Source organism: Lipotes vexillifer, unplaced genomic scaffold (genome assembly GCF_000442215.2).
Source record: "Lipotes vexillifer unplaced genomic scaffold, Lipotes_vexillifer_v1.1 scaffold27, whole genome shotgun sequence".
Lineage (NCBI taxonomy): Eukaryota > Metazoa > Chordata > Mammalia > Artiodactyla > Lipotidae > Lipotes > Lipotes vexillifer.
In genome coordinates, this window is record NW_006787756.1 from 128314 (window position 1) to 143664 (window position 15351).

At 35.4% G+C, this 15351-nt stretch overlaps 1 protein-coding gene across 1 annotated transcript in view; it reads left to right on the forward strand.

Moving 5' to 3' along the window:
- The window catches only part of XKR9 (XK related 9), a 24696-nt gene extending 11499 nt beyond the window's left edge, over positions 1 to 13197 (forward strand). The window contains exons 3-4 of the mRNA XM_007460781.1: positions 5878 to 6098; positions 12315 to 13197. Coding sequence (XP_007460843.1) covers positions 5878 to 6098; positions 12315 to 12943 — 850 coding nt within the window. The 3' untranslated portion in view covers positions 12944 to 13197. The remainder of the gene's footprint in view (positions 1 to 5877; positions 6099 to 12314) is intronic.
- Positions 13198 to 15351: the final 2154 nt, after the last annotated feature.

The following is a 15351-nucleotide window of genomic DNA, read 5'->3' on the forward strand; positions in this document are numbered from 1 at the left end:
TCCCTACAGAATAGATAAATTGAGTTTGTGTTGGTAGATGAAAGACAAGGAATGTCAACATGAATTATTTATTAGGTGTAAGTGCCTGTTGCTACTAAGTATGTTCTCACTGCTCAGGGGTCTGTGGAGTAGAACATTTCATTTTCCAGAATGTAAATTAGATGACACTTCTGTATTTCCATTTTATGTACTATTTGTGATAAAACCTTTCTCCTTGCCAAAGGAGACTTTTCCTTTGATGGGTATATGAAAGGCATTTGTATTATTTAAAATATGGAAGTTATTGTTGCTCTTTTAAAATAACTGGTAAAAAAAGTTCAAATCGTGTGAAAGAAAGTACAATGGAGATGAGTCTCCTTCCTTCCGCAGGTCCCTAGGCCCTTCTTTATGGAGTTTCTTAAATGGGCATTAAATAGTTGAACATTTTTTCTTACCTATTCTTCTATTTAAAATGCTTGAGAGAGAGGTCATCTGGTAATGTTCAAATTTCCTAGGGTGCAATATTTATGAAACTTGAGGATCTGGGCCCTTTACTTAAATCTCTAAATATTTGAGGATTTTCCGAGGTATCTTATTGTTGTTGATTTCTCATTAAATATTGTTTTGATCAGACAACATAATTTGTGTGATTATAGTCTTTTTACATTTATTAACTTGTTTTATGGCCCAACATATAGTCTAACTTCGTGAATATTCCATGTGCATTTGAAAAGAATTTGTAAATTGCTCTTGTTGAGTGTAGTGTTCTATAAATGTATAAATTAGGGCAATATGTATCAACATATTATTAAACATATTATTATAAATCATTATTATTAAACATATTATTAAAATCTGCTATATTCTTACTGATTTTTTTTCTTTTGGCCTACCTTTTCTTTCAGTTACTGAGAGATGAGTGTTAAAACACTCTAATATTGTGGACTTATCTTTTTCTCCTTGTACTTGGACAATTTTTGCTTCGTGTATCTTCAAATGCTATTATTAGGTACATTCAGATGTCTTCTTGAAAAATTGATTCTTATATCATTATGACATGACTCTTTATCTCTGTTAATACTCCTTGATTTGAAATCTGTTTTGTCTGGGATACTAATATAGCCATACTAACTATTTTTTTGTAATTTTCTTTCAAACTATTTGTGTCTTTTTTGTTTTTTAATTTAATTTTATTATTTATTTTTGGCTGCATTGGGTCTTCGTTGCTGCGCGCAGGCTTTCTCTAGTTGCGGTAAGTGGGGGCTACTCTTTGTTGCAGTGCACGGGCTCCTCATTGCTGTGGCTTGTCTTTGTTGTGGAGCATGGGCTCTAGGTGCGTGAGCTTCAGTAGTTGTGGCATGTGGGCTCAGTAGTTGCAGCTCGTGGGCTCTAAAGTGTAGTCTCAGTAGTTGTGGTACATGGGCTTAGTTGCTCCGCGGCATGTGGGACCTTCCCCTACCAGGCCTTGAACCTGTGGCCCTTGCATTGTCAGGCGGGTTCTTAACTACTGCGCCACCAGGGAAGTCCCTCAAACTATCCGTGTCTTTATGTTTAAAGAGAGTCTCTTCCAAATCATATAGAGTTGAGTCTTGATTTTTTTATCCAGTTTGACAATCTTTTATTGAAACGTTTAATCCATTTACATTTCATATATTACTGTAATTATTGATATAGTTGTCTTCTGGGCCTACATACTGTTTTGTTTTTATTTTTCTGTTTGGGTTCGTTGAGCTTTATGTTGTTTTTCATCAAATTTGGAAAATATTTTTCGCCAGTATGTTGTCAAGTTTTTTTTTTTCCTGCCCCATTCTCTCTCTCTGTTTCTTTTGGGACTTCAATTACACCTTTGTTATTGAGGTTCTGTTAATTTTTTCCCCTAATTTTTTCTCTCTGTGTTTTGTTTGCTAATTTCAATATCTGGGTCATCTGTGGGTATGTTCCTATTAACTGATATGTTTCTATTAACTGATTATGCTCTTTAGCATAAGTTACATTTTCCTCTTAATTTGCGTATCATTTAATTTTTTATTGTGTAGTGGACATTGTGATTGATACCTTGTAGAGACTCTGGTTTCTGTTATCTTCCATTGAAGAGAAAGCAGATAGTTAAATTATTGGCAAATTACCTTGACATGATAGAGAGGCTTGGTTTAGGCTTTGCTAGGGAAGGTCTATTTTGCTTTTGTTCTTAGTCCTAGGGGAAGTCTTACAGACCTGAAGTATGGTCTTTACTCCTAAAGCATCACCCTTTTGGCGTTTCAGTGGGATGCTTGAAGTATTTACCAAGCCCCTCCAGTTTGGTGGAACTTAAACTCCAAACTCTTCCCTGTGGTAGACAGCTGCCAAAGTCTCTGTTCATTCTTGCCATTTTTCCTCAGTTCCTTGGAGCCTCACCCTAGATATACATAGTAAGGGGTTGGCCAAGGATTTAAGGAGGGTATATGCAGATTTGGGAGGTTTTTAACTCTGTGGCTCCCTCTTTTCTAGGATCCCTCTTAATTTCTAACCACTCTGGCAGATTCAACCTTAGTCCTCTCACTCTTTGAGCCAGTAATAATTCGACTTTCTGCTTGAGCTGTATCTGCTTTTTGCCATTTGGACTGTGGGATGCTGGTAGAGGAAAAGCCAGATAAATGCATCTCATGCAGTATGGTTCCCTTCTTTCAAGGGTTAAGTGCCCTCATCCTTCTTCCTACTTTTGGTTGCTCTTTAGTGCTTTGTTTTCTTTAATATTTTGTCTGTAATTTATCATTGTCATCAGTAGGAAGGTGAGCTTGATACAAGGGAATCTCTCATCACTGGAAGCTGTTTCCTCTTTATCTCAAATAAAAGAATACATTGTGATAAAATATGCTAAGAAAGCTCCTTCTGTTTCTTTTTCTTTGGGCTCTTCATCATTTCTCCCATAAAACTGAAACAATATCCTATTGATTAAAAAATTATATTCATACTCCCCTTCTCATGAAATTATCCTCAGATAAGCAGAACTTTGTATAGGTTTGCTATTAATTGCTACAAAATTGGAAAATATTCCTCTCTAAAGTCACTGGAAATATTAATGTGCACATCGGTGAACAGCTCCATCTTTTTTGTTGTTGTTGTTGTTGTTTGTTTAACAGGCACTGATATACCACTTAACATGTGCCAGTTACTGGTCTAAACATTTTACATGTATTAACTCCTTTAATACTCATATCAACCCAACGAGGTAGATATGATGATTACCCCCTTTTTCAGATGAGGAAACTGAGGCATCACTAGGAAGTGATGGAGCAAGGATTTGAATCCAAGTGTCCTGGCTTTTTTAGAGTCTGTACACTTAATCACTGTACTCTGTGATGCCTTTCCCACTCTATGCTGTCTGTACTGATTTTGTTCTAGGTATGTACTTGTTATTATTTGTGAACTTTTCAAGTTTTTCAATTAGCATTATCTATCCTCCTGCTTTAAAAGGATAGATACCTTTAAGAACATACTGTATTACATATTAGTCTTACATAATATACATACAGGAACTCCCTATTGTGCCAGATACCCAGAAAAGGCTCAAACATAAATTCACTTATAAATCTCACCTATAAATCCTAGACAGTGTTAATCATTTTTTTCCCTATACTTTTACAACATAGTATTTACATTTCTGTTGAGTGGTTATTTCTTCTGCCTTGTATTGCAGCTAGCAGTTTATAGGCTTGACCTTCCTATTAGGTTGTAAGGTCATTGAAAGTGGAGGTCATGTCTTCATCATTTTTGTAGACATTCTACCCTGGCATCTAGTCCACATTGAATATAATGGACCATGTTATTCTAAAACTGTGATGGTAAAAATATACTTTTATTTGCTAGGTGAAGAATCTTTGCATATCCATATATGTATACATCTTGTTTAAAACGAGAATATCTTATATTTGTGTTTTACTTTCAACTTTCCAAAGTCCTTTCATATCTACTGTCTCTTTATCTTTATGGAAAGACTGTCATGAGCTCTCATTTATTCATTCATTCAGTAAATATTTTCTGAGAGCGGCTATGTACCAGGTACTATTTTAGTTTCTCAGGATATAGCAGTGAACAAAACAAAGTCCCGGCTTTCATGCAGATTTCATTCTTGTGAGAAGGTACAGATAAGCAAAAATATGTGTCAAGTGATGATAAAGAAAAATGATGTAGGATAAAGAGAGAGAATGCGATGGAAAGTGTGATCTGGAAAGACCTCTGTGAGGAACTGGTATTTGAATAGAGACCTGAATGAAGTTAAGGAGTAAACTTGCAAAATCTCTGGGGTTTAGGAGAGTTCCAGGAAGAGGGAGTAGCAAAGACAAAGGCCTTTAACTTGGGAAAAACAGTAAGAAAGGTACACTTAAACTGTGGGAGAAATGAGAGGGAAAGGCAGATTATGGAGGGCCTTGTAAGATGGGGTAAAGACTTTGTGTTTTATTCTAAGTATGATGGAAATCATTGGAACATTTCAAGTGGAGGGATAACATCTAAATTATGGTTAACAGGTTCAATCTAGATGCTGTGTAGAGAATAGGATGTATAGGAAGCAGGAGTAGAATCAGAGAGACCAATTATGAGGCTATCAAAGTAATCCAGGCCAGAGATGTTGGCTGCTGAAACTAGGATGGAGGCAGTGGAAGTGATAAGATGTGTTTAGATCTGGATATATTTGAAGTTAGAGCTAAGAACCAACAGAACCTGCTGAGGAATTTTTATAGGGTATGAGAAAAAGAAAGAAGTTGGAAATTATTCCCACATTTTTGGTCTGAGCAACATGGTGCACGTTAGTGCCATTTACTGAAATGGGAAATATTGACAGAAGGAGCAAGTTGAAACAGGATATATATCACTGCTGTCATTTTATATATGGGGAAACTGAGGTGTAGATAAAGAGTTTTGATAAGCTTTGGGCTAGAATCCTGGTTGTCTTATTGCTAGCCTCAGATATTTTTGAAATAAGTGTTTCAGTTATTTTTGTTATTAATTTTACTTGGATGATGATAAGTCATGTTCATTTAAAAATTCTTTGTAAAGAAGAGCCTGAGCAAGGATGTTTTAGGAGTCTTTGAAATTTTATGTTTTCCAGGGTGGTAATGGTCACAGAGCCTAGCACCTTGTAGATTATGGAGTACAGCTGACCCTTGAACAACATGGGTTTGAGCTGTGTGGGTCTACTTATATGCAGATGTTTTTCAGTAGTAAAGACTACAGTACTACACGATCTGAGGTTGGTTGAATCCACGGATGTGGAACTGAGGTTACAAAGGGCCAGCTATCAATTATGCATGGATTTTTTGACTGCACAGAGGGTTGGCATCCCTAACTCCACGTGTTCAAGGGTCAACAGTAATTATTTGCTAGATTAAACTGAAAGAAGATTCAATCTCATCTTCAACCTTGACATTATCATAAGGGCATGTATTTGTCTTTTAGTTAAGATAAATTGCATGAAGTGGAAATTGCAGTTTGTCTTTCAGAAAATAGTGGTTAAGACTAGGAATGATAAGATATAGGTTTGGACTTTAGGTCTGCCCCTTACTCTCTGCGTAACTTTCAGCAAATCACTCTACTGTTCTCAGCCTAACTTTTCCTATCTGTGATTTGGGAATAATACCTACTCATCTCTCATAATAACTGTGAAGATGAAAGAAGATCATGTATGCTTAACAGTGCTAGCACACACTGGCACATCAGGCATGCAATAAAAATTGTGGAGTCTTAAACCTCAATAAAGCTACAATGAAATATTTACAAAGTTGAGAGAAATTTGTAGTAGAGAGTTTGTGGGAAAATTCTATTCTTAAACACGTTTCTTTTTTCCCAAAATTATTATGTAAATTAACACACATGTTATAAAGAATCTATTACTGAAGATAAATATTCATGTTTACTTTACAGGTATTGGTTTGCCTTGAAAAAGGGTTATCATGTGGCTTTCAAGTACACCAGCAAAACGGATAACTTCGTGGAAGAACAAATCGATCCTCATAAAGAAGTTATAGATAGGGTGACAGATTTGAGCATGCTCAGACTATTTGAGACCTACCTGGAAGGCTGCCCACAACTTGCTCTTCAGCTCTACATCCTTCTGGAACATGGTCAAGAAAATTTCACGCAGTGTAGGTCTTTCTTAATAGCCTGTGTTAGATAGATGCCACTGATATTTTATGTTAACTGTGTAACTCTTTGGCAGATTTTAGAATTATTTTTATTGTTTTTCTTTTTAGAATTATTATTTTTTTTTGAAAAAGAAGTACATGGTTTAAAAGTACTTTGAGGTATATGAAGGTACACTGTCTCCCTCCCCCTTCTTCCTTTCCCTTCCTTTGCCCAGAAAACAAACTATTTTTTTTGAACATTTTATTTATTTTTTTTTATTTTTTAATAGATCTTTATTGGAGTATAATTGCTTCACAATACTGTGTTAGTTTCTGTTGTACAACAAAGTGAATCAGCCATATGCATACACATGTCCCCATATCCCCTCCCTCTTGAGCCTCCCTCCCATCCTCCCTATCCCACCCCCATAGGTCATCGCAAAGCACCCAGCTGATCTCCCTGTGCTATGCTGCTGCTTCCCACCAGCCAACTATTTTACATTCAGTAGTAAAACAAACTATTATTGTCAGCTTTCTGATGATTCTTTCAGAAAAAAAAATGTAAAAGCCTATCTTTCTCTTTCCTTCTCTCTCTCTCTCTCTTTTTTTTATAGAAATGGTAGCATAAAAACCATCTTTGTTTTTTGCACTTAACATATCTTAGAGATCTAAACATATCAGTACAGAAAGAGTGCCCTCATTTATTTTTCTTATCTGCATAGTATTACAAATTATGGATGTATCATGAACTATTTAACAGGCTCCCTCTTTATGTTAATTTAGGTTGTTTCTAATATTTTACTGTTGCAAAAAAGCTGCAGTGAATAGTCTTATGCATGCATTCTTTTGCATGTTTGAAGTTTAGCCATAGGGTAAATTCCCAGAATCGCAATCATTGGGTGAAAGTGCAAGTGCTACAAAACTAATGAAAGTTTTGCAAATTGGTTGATATGTTGCTATTTTATAGCAGATTTCCTCATTAGGGTTAAATGTACATTTTTAAAGGACAATTTGGCATTTCCATTAAGAAAATCTTTTAATAGGTGTTTAATTTGAGATGTTAAAAGAACTATTTATTTGCTAAAAATAGTCCCAGTTTTCATTAGTGACTAGGATTCCATGCAGACTTGGATTCACCTCAGAGTAACAGATTGTCCTCTCCCCTGGAGTTCCCTCTATGCTAGACTCACCTGTGAGAACACTTCATTTCCCCAAACAGTCTTCTTGGTCCCAGTTTCCCACAAACCTCTAGATTGTAGTCCCTTCTAATATTTTTACCTTTACTTTGATTGTTAGTGCACCACTGAAATGAACCTACTGTGTATGAGACCTCTTTTTCCTTGTGATGCAAAGAATTTGTGGGTTGGGATTTATTAGTCCCTGAAGCTAAAGTTCAGCATATAGAGCTTACAACCTGTATTATGGTAGATCTACTGATGTTAACTGTGGCTGCTTCTGTGTGGTGGGATTGTGAATGATTTTATCTATTTCATCTTCCTTGTACTTTTCTGAATTTCCAAATTTTCTACAGTAACCATGTATTGTTTTGATAATCAGGAAGAATAATTCAAAATGTAAAAAAAAGTCAGTTTATATATTGAACTACTTCAGAAGACTGAACAAATTCTTTTATCTTTGTTCCTTCTGAAATCATGCTAAAGAGGAGAGTAACAAGTAGAAACAGTATAAACCCATAAGGACAAAGAGAATGCAGAGTAGAATAGCAGATTAGAAATGTCAACAAATATTTAGAAGATGGAAAGCAGATAGAAAACTTGGGTTATTCAAATCAGTTCCACCACCACTAAAAGGCTAGATTATTTGAATCAACTCTCCCCCTGAAATTATCTAAAACAATTGGTTAAGTATTTTCAAAAGTCTTCATAAAAGCTTAAAACAATCTGATACAGCAGGCCAAAATATGCATGAAAGTGGGAATGCAGCAGGGCTGAGTAGGACTGTGAAGGCTTTATACCCTGAGGGTTTTTACGGAACCTTATTAACAAGCAGATTCAGTTTTGATGGCTTCCCAGGGTGTGGAGGACTGGAGACAAAACTCAGGGTCTTCACAAGGGAGGGACATCTGATAGAAAATCCTGATCCATAAACCTGGCACTCCAAAAGTCACCCTCCTCAGGGTAAAAGTGAAGTCACCTACCTCTAAATGAAACTTGACTGCATAAACAGAAATAATACTATGTGGCTAAGAAAAAGATAGAATGAAGACAAGCAGTAGCATGAAAGTCAGGTGGAAGATGGATGGGGTTAAACTGTTTTAAATTCCTTGTATAGTTCAGGAGAAAGGTAAAGCAAAAGTGGATCCGCGTGTAAAACAAAAACAATTAGAGAGACCCTATTTTTGAAAAGAAGAATGTAATCTTAGGAAAACAGAATTATTTTAGTGTGCTTGGGCTGCCGTTAACAGAATACTATAGACTGGGCAGCTTAACCAACAGAAATATATTTTCTTACAGTTCTGGAGACTAGAAATCCAAAATCAAGGTGCCAGTAGGGTCGGTTTCTGGTGAGGACTCTCTTTGGGTTGCAGATGGCCACCTTCTTGCTGTGTCCTCACATGTCTTTCCTCTGTGTATGGAGAGAAAGAGAGATCTCTGGTATCTCTTTCTATTCTTACAAGGATACCGGTCCTATTAGATTTGGGCCCCACCTTTACAAACTTGCTTAACCTTAATTATCTCCCTAAAGGCCCTATCTCAAAGTATAGTCACATTGGGGGTTAGGGCTTTAACATATGAATTTTGGAAGAATACAGTTCAATTCATAAAAGACATGAAAGTAAGCATTTTTTAAAAAATAAAATAAAGAACAGTAAATTACAGGGATAAGAAAGCTGACCAATACCACAAATTTCACAAGAGAAAGAAAAGTAATGTATTTTTATTATTTTAATACTCTTTTATCTAATTTTTTTGGCTGTGTACTCTGATTGGCTTTTGATTTGATAATGATTTTATGATACAATTTCCACAGAGAGAAAAGAAAAATTCAGTCTTTTTTTCTAGCATAGTTAATAGAAATTAGTTTTTTGTTTATTTTTAATTTAGAGAAGTTTCAAGTTCACAAAGTATTGATAATATTATAAGTATATTTTTTGATTGTTCTCACATTTGGGGACAACTCTACCAATGTCGTCAATAATGTGGTATAAGATCAGAGTATATCAAGATTTTTTTTGATGAAGTAACTAATTTTAAATACTGTTTGAATTGACAACACTTGTTTATTGTCAATGTCTCCTTTAGTGAATAGTGGGAGTCTTTTGTTTTCTTTACTGGTGTCAATAATGTCAAATCAGAAGAAATTAATAAGAATCTGTATAGATGTGATTGGGCAAGGTCATTTCATATCGGGAGAAATGCATAAGCAAAGGCGTGGTTTGGCAAAGACAAGGAATTCCTTTTGGATAGAGTGTAATGTACAGATTAGATTAGCAAAATGAGTAAAAATATTGGAAACAGGTAGGTAAGTGGGAAATGGGAAATAATGTCAAACTAATAGTGCCAACTGGATGAGGAGGATAGACCATCATGCCTTAATATTAAGGAATCAAAGGCCTGTTGACAGCAAGATAGTGAAGTGTTAAGATCAGGCAAACTGCTTGAGAATCCTAGATCTGTTACTTATTAATCATAATTATTCAAGCAAATCTTGTAAACATATCCCCCTAAACCTAAACTATTCTCAACTCAATTTCCCTTTAGCCAGATCCCCAAAATGACCACAGCTTGCTTCAATACACCTAGGGAAAATGTGAGAGAGGAAAAGTAAGAGACAGGGAATTTTAGCAACTGCAATGAAAATACCTTATTTTTTCCAAATTTTATAAAATATATATGACAAAGTGAACACATCGCCAGGGCTTTGCCAGGCTTGGAAGGAGTCTGGACAAGTGTAGGTCCCTGAAATTTAAGCTTCACTACCTTCATGATAAATCTACCTGTGAGGTAAAAATACTGATTAAACTTTGATATGTTTAATATGCATGTTGTGATTTCTAGGGAAGCCATCAAAGAATAAAAACAGCATATCTCTGAAGGATGTGGGTTACTAGATTGAAAGGTTGATAAAAACGGCCCATACCAAGCCCATCATTATAACATTTCAGAGACGCAAAGATGAAGATAAGATTCTAGAAGATTTGAGAGAAAATAAAGATCATTTAAGGATAGGGAAATTGAATGGCTTTGAAATTCTTAACCATAACACTTGAGATTAGAATTTAATAGATCAATGACTTCAAAGTTTCAATGGAAAACATTTTTAAACTTTGAATTCTATTTCTGTTGAAACTGTGTATCAAACATGAGGGTAGAATAAAGACATTTTGAGACATACATGGTCTCAAAAGTTTAGCTTAGGTACAACTTTTCTCAGGAATGTCTGGAGAATGCTTGATCAAACCATGAGAACGAAGCAAGAAGGAAATATTGGAACAGGAAACAGGAAGTCAGCACTGAAGAGAGGTGAAGGGAAGTTCTGGGAAGACAGGAAGCAAACCTTGACAGCAACCACCTTTAAGCAGAAGGATCATATTCTTAAAAAACAAAAAACAAACATAAAAACCCTAATAGATGTATATAGGGGAGTTTAATTAATTAATTTGAAGAATTTGCTGAGAAATACTGATAAGAGTCATGAAAAACTAAGCAAAGTAAGTAACAATGAAAAGTTTTAAAAGAAAGGAAATATTATCAGAATGTAGTACTTGGCTGAGCAGTCAAAGAGGCTGTACTTATGTAGTCATAATAAGGTAAACACTGAATATTGATTTTACCAAAAATTGTGATGTTACTCTTCTGGGTAGAAGGAGGGAGAGGAAAATGGAAGGAGGGTGTGTATATATGTGTGCCTGTGCAAAAATTTCCCCTTCCCACGTAGGAAATTAATAATCAGTGTCTAAAGTAGATAAATTAAGAAATAGCACAGTATGTGTTTTATTTAGAAATATGGCAATACATGTCAGAAGTAAAGGTAGGAGAGTTGATAGTAATTTTTTCTGAGGGTCATGGCTAAGAGGTGAGAAGGGGTGGAGCAGTCTACTGCTATTTTCTTATAAGTTCTTTAGCACTTACCAACTTTTAAAAACAATGTATATGTACTGGTTTGGTAGAAATTAAAACCAATTATAAAAAAGATATCACAGGGAAATTTAGGGGAAAGTGATGTTTTAATTCTTCTTTAATTTGAATTAAAGAAGAAAGAAAAGAAGCCCAACTAATTGTGCAGTTCAGAGTGGTATATGCTAAAACCAGGAGAGTTGACAAAGACATTTATAATCGTCTTCACTAGAGGATCTATCTTAAGTCTGCCTTCCTATCCTAATATACAGCCCTCCAGTGAGGCTAAATGGGAATAATGAGCATTCTCTGTTTTACTCCACATTATTTCCTTCTAATTCTCTAATATCTTTGCTTTCAGTTTTATAAGTCCCCAGCTTTGAGTTCACATCCTTCTACTCTACCATCTTGAGCTAATCTCAGTCTCCAGCTTTGAGAGTGGGGCTAATGACATGCCTTTCCAAAGTAGTAATGAACTTACTTTTCTGTTATTTGTTGGGGAAAAAAATGGGATAAAGGTGCCAAGCCTACAGAAATTAGTAAGTTTTAGATTGTGTTTGTTCATTTGATCCATCATCTTAAAGATATGGGAAATTGAGCTGTTGATACCTCATACTTACGTTAAATTTTCTGTTTAACCTCTCTCCCTCCCTTTCTTCCTACCCTCTTCTCTCTCATGATGTCATTTCCTAGTGAATTAGGTATATGCCCAAGGTCAAAGCCAAAAAGACTGGAAAAGCTAGGACTAAAACTGTAGTCTCTTAGAGAACTTCCAGAGTATGCAGTTTCCATTGTACCAGTTGCTCAGTAAAATTTGTCCAGTGAATTTATTTACAGTCTTATAAAGCAGTCTAATGTAGTGGTTAAGCACACCAACTTTGGAATCAGGCAGATTTCAGTTCAAATCTCATGTCTCTGAAACTTGCTGGCTGTGTGACTTGGGTCAAGAAATGTATATATATTCTCTAAGCATTAATTCCCTCATATGTAATACAGGAATATTAATATCTATTTCAAAGGATTAAATGAGATGAGTATATAAAGTACCTGATGTGTTTATGGGTGTGTATATACAGATGAAGCATGTATGGCATATAGTAATTTAATATTGCTATTATTATTCCTATAACTATATCTTTAAAAAAATTTTGTTTTGTAGATGCAGCCATCATGGTCTCTTGCTGTGCTATTTCTTGGTCGACTGTTGATTATCAAGTAGCTTTAAGAAAATCCTTACCTGATAAAAACCTCCTTAATGGACCCTGTCCTAAACTCGTATATCTCTTTTACAAGTTGTTTACATTATTATCTTGGATGTTGAGTGTTGTGCTTCTTTTATTCTTAAATGTTAAGATTGCTTTACTCCTGTTGTTATTTCTTTGGTTTTTAGGTATATTGTGGGCATTTAAAGAACAAACTGATTTTTGTGCTTCCATAAGTATGGAATTCATATACAGGATTGTTGTTGGATTCATTCTTGTCTTTACATTTTTTAATATTAAGGGACAGAATACCAGATGTCCAATGTCTTGTTATTATATTGTAAGGGTATTGGCCACATTGGGGATATTGATTGTGTTCTGGTCTTACCCACTCTCTATTTTTAATTCAGACTATTTTATACCTGTCAGCATCACTATAGCTCTTACTCTGCTCCTTGGAATTATTTTTCTTATTGTTTATTATGGGACTTTACACCCAAACAGAAGTGAAGAAACAAAACTGGATGAGGTTGATGGAAAACCAGTTCAAAGAGATTGTAGAATGAAGTATTTCCTAATGGAATAAGGTATTCACTTAAGAGATATGTTTTCTTATTTTTTGTTTCATTGGTTAGTAAAGAAAAAGTTTGTGTATATGTGTGTTATGTCTTATTTTGTGCCTTCTCTAATTTGAGGGCAGTTCTAGTGCATTAATTATGAATGTTAGAGAGTATAATAATGTTCTTATTATCTAAGTTAATTTCTCAGTTGGTTTTGAAGATCTTGGGTACTTAGATATATTTGCCTATGGCCTGGTAGAGTTGCCATCTTGAGCCTGAACTGAAAGAAATGGTCTCATTCCCATAATTAGAAGGCTGGAATTGAACTTCCCTCCAACTTTTCCCTCATTGTTTCTGAGCTAAAACTGATGTACTCGTAGTGGGGAAATAAAAGGAAGAGAAGAGCAGGATACTCATTCTTCTTTCCTCTATTTTCTTGATTCAGTGAATATATTTTGAGTTGGGGACAGATTGAGTAGAGGAAAAGGGAAAGGAGGGAAGAGGAAGAAAAAACAGAAAATTGACCGTTTTAACCCATCTTAACCATTTTTTTTTTTTTTTTTTTTTTTGGGTTGCTTCTACCTCTTGGCTTTTGTGAATAATGCTATAATGAACATGGATTTGCAAATGTTTCTCCAACAACCTGCATTCAGCTCTTTGGAATATATACCCAGAAGTGGGATTGGTGGATCATATGGTTTTCCTATTTTTAATCCTTTGAGGAATCTCCATACCGTTTTAGTATAATGTCTGCACCATTTTACAATCCCACTAACAGTGCACAAAGATGACAATTTCTCCACAGCCTCACCATCACTTATTTTCTGTTGTTGTTTTTTGTTTTTGTGGCGATAGTGGCTATCCTAATGGGTATGAAGTGATACCTCATTGTAGTTTTGAATTGCATTTCTCTAATTATTAGTGATATTGAGCAACTTTTCATATACCTGTTAGCCATTTGTGTATCTTCCTTGGGGAAATGTCTATATTTGATAAGGGGTTAATATCCAGAATATAGAAATAACTGCAACTCAACAACAAACACCCAAAAACTTGACTAAAAAATGGGGAAACCACTTGAAGTAACCAAATCATATTTAAATAGTTTTCTGTATTATTCCTTCTAGTAAGAACTAAATTTTGGTCCTAGGAGTAATACATAAACCAGTTGGGTTAGGGTGAACTCCTGGAAATAATGACACATTTTCCATCGAATTATCCTTTCTTTTTCAGTTCTTTACCCTTTCTTTTCCTTGGGTCAGCTCTTAATGAGTGAGTCCCCAAACAATAGCCTTCTCCATCACCAAGATAAAAAAATGTCCGTTTCTATATTTAGTCTTGTAACAATAGAAAATTGCTGTGTAGCTTTTGGGAAGAAGGGTTCAACTACCAAAGCTATTAGAAAATAATAAGTATGTTAAGCATTAACTCTGTGCCTAGCATTCTGTTAGGTACTGTTGTGGATACAAAACACATGTAGAATAGAGTTATGTTCCTTGAGAAGGTTACGTACTGAGCATTTATAGAAACTGACTTTCTGAATGTTTACTGTTTTCAATTTTGATTTTACAGTAAATGAAACAAATAAATACTGAATAACAGAAGTGGTTATATTTATATACCTACATAGAGTATATAAAACTCAATCAGATGTCCCCTGCACTACTCTTTGAGAAAGGTAGGCAATGTGGAAGAACCATTTATTCTTGCAGGAGCTAGAGAATCTAGAGTTTACTTTGGGCACATGATCTTTGTATGTGTGAACCCCACTTACTGTATTTCTCCCTCTCTCTGCATGTTTTAGTGTGTATGTATACATGTATATTTGAGACAGTGAAGATGGGAAAAGTTAGGCTCATTTAGCAGCACTTGAGTCAGAACCTTTGAGTCATAAAAGACCAAAAGACTTTGAGTCATAAAATGAAAGTGCTCTGGGCTTCCCTGGTGGCGCAGTGGTTGAGAGTCTGCCTGCCAATGCAGGGGACACGGGTTCGTCCCCCCGTCCGGGAAGATACCACATGCCTTGGAGAGGCTAGGCCCGAGAGCCATGGCCGCTGAGCCTGCGCATCTGGAGCCTGTGTTCCGCAAAGGGAGAGGCCACAACAGTGAGACGCCCGCATACAGAAAGAAAGTGCTCTTTATTCCTTCCTAAAGATTTAGATGTCCATGTGTTATTTCCCTTCAGCCATGAGAAATTCTTTTAGCATTTTCTGTTTAGGTTTGTTGATGATGAATTCTTTTTTCTTTTTCCTTTATCTGAACATGTCTTTATTTCTCCTTCATTCTTACAGGATTATTTTTGCTGGATATAGGGTTCTGGGTTGATAGCACTTTTTTCCTTTAAGCATTTAAAAAAATACATTTATTTATTTTATTTATTTTTGGCTGTGTTGGGTCTTTGTTGCTGCACACAGGCTTTCTCTGGTTGCAGTGA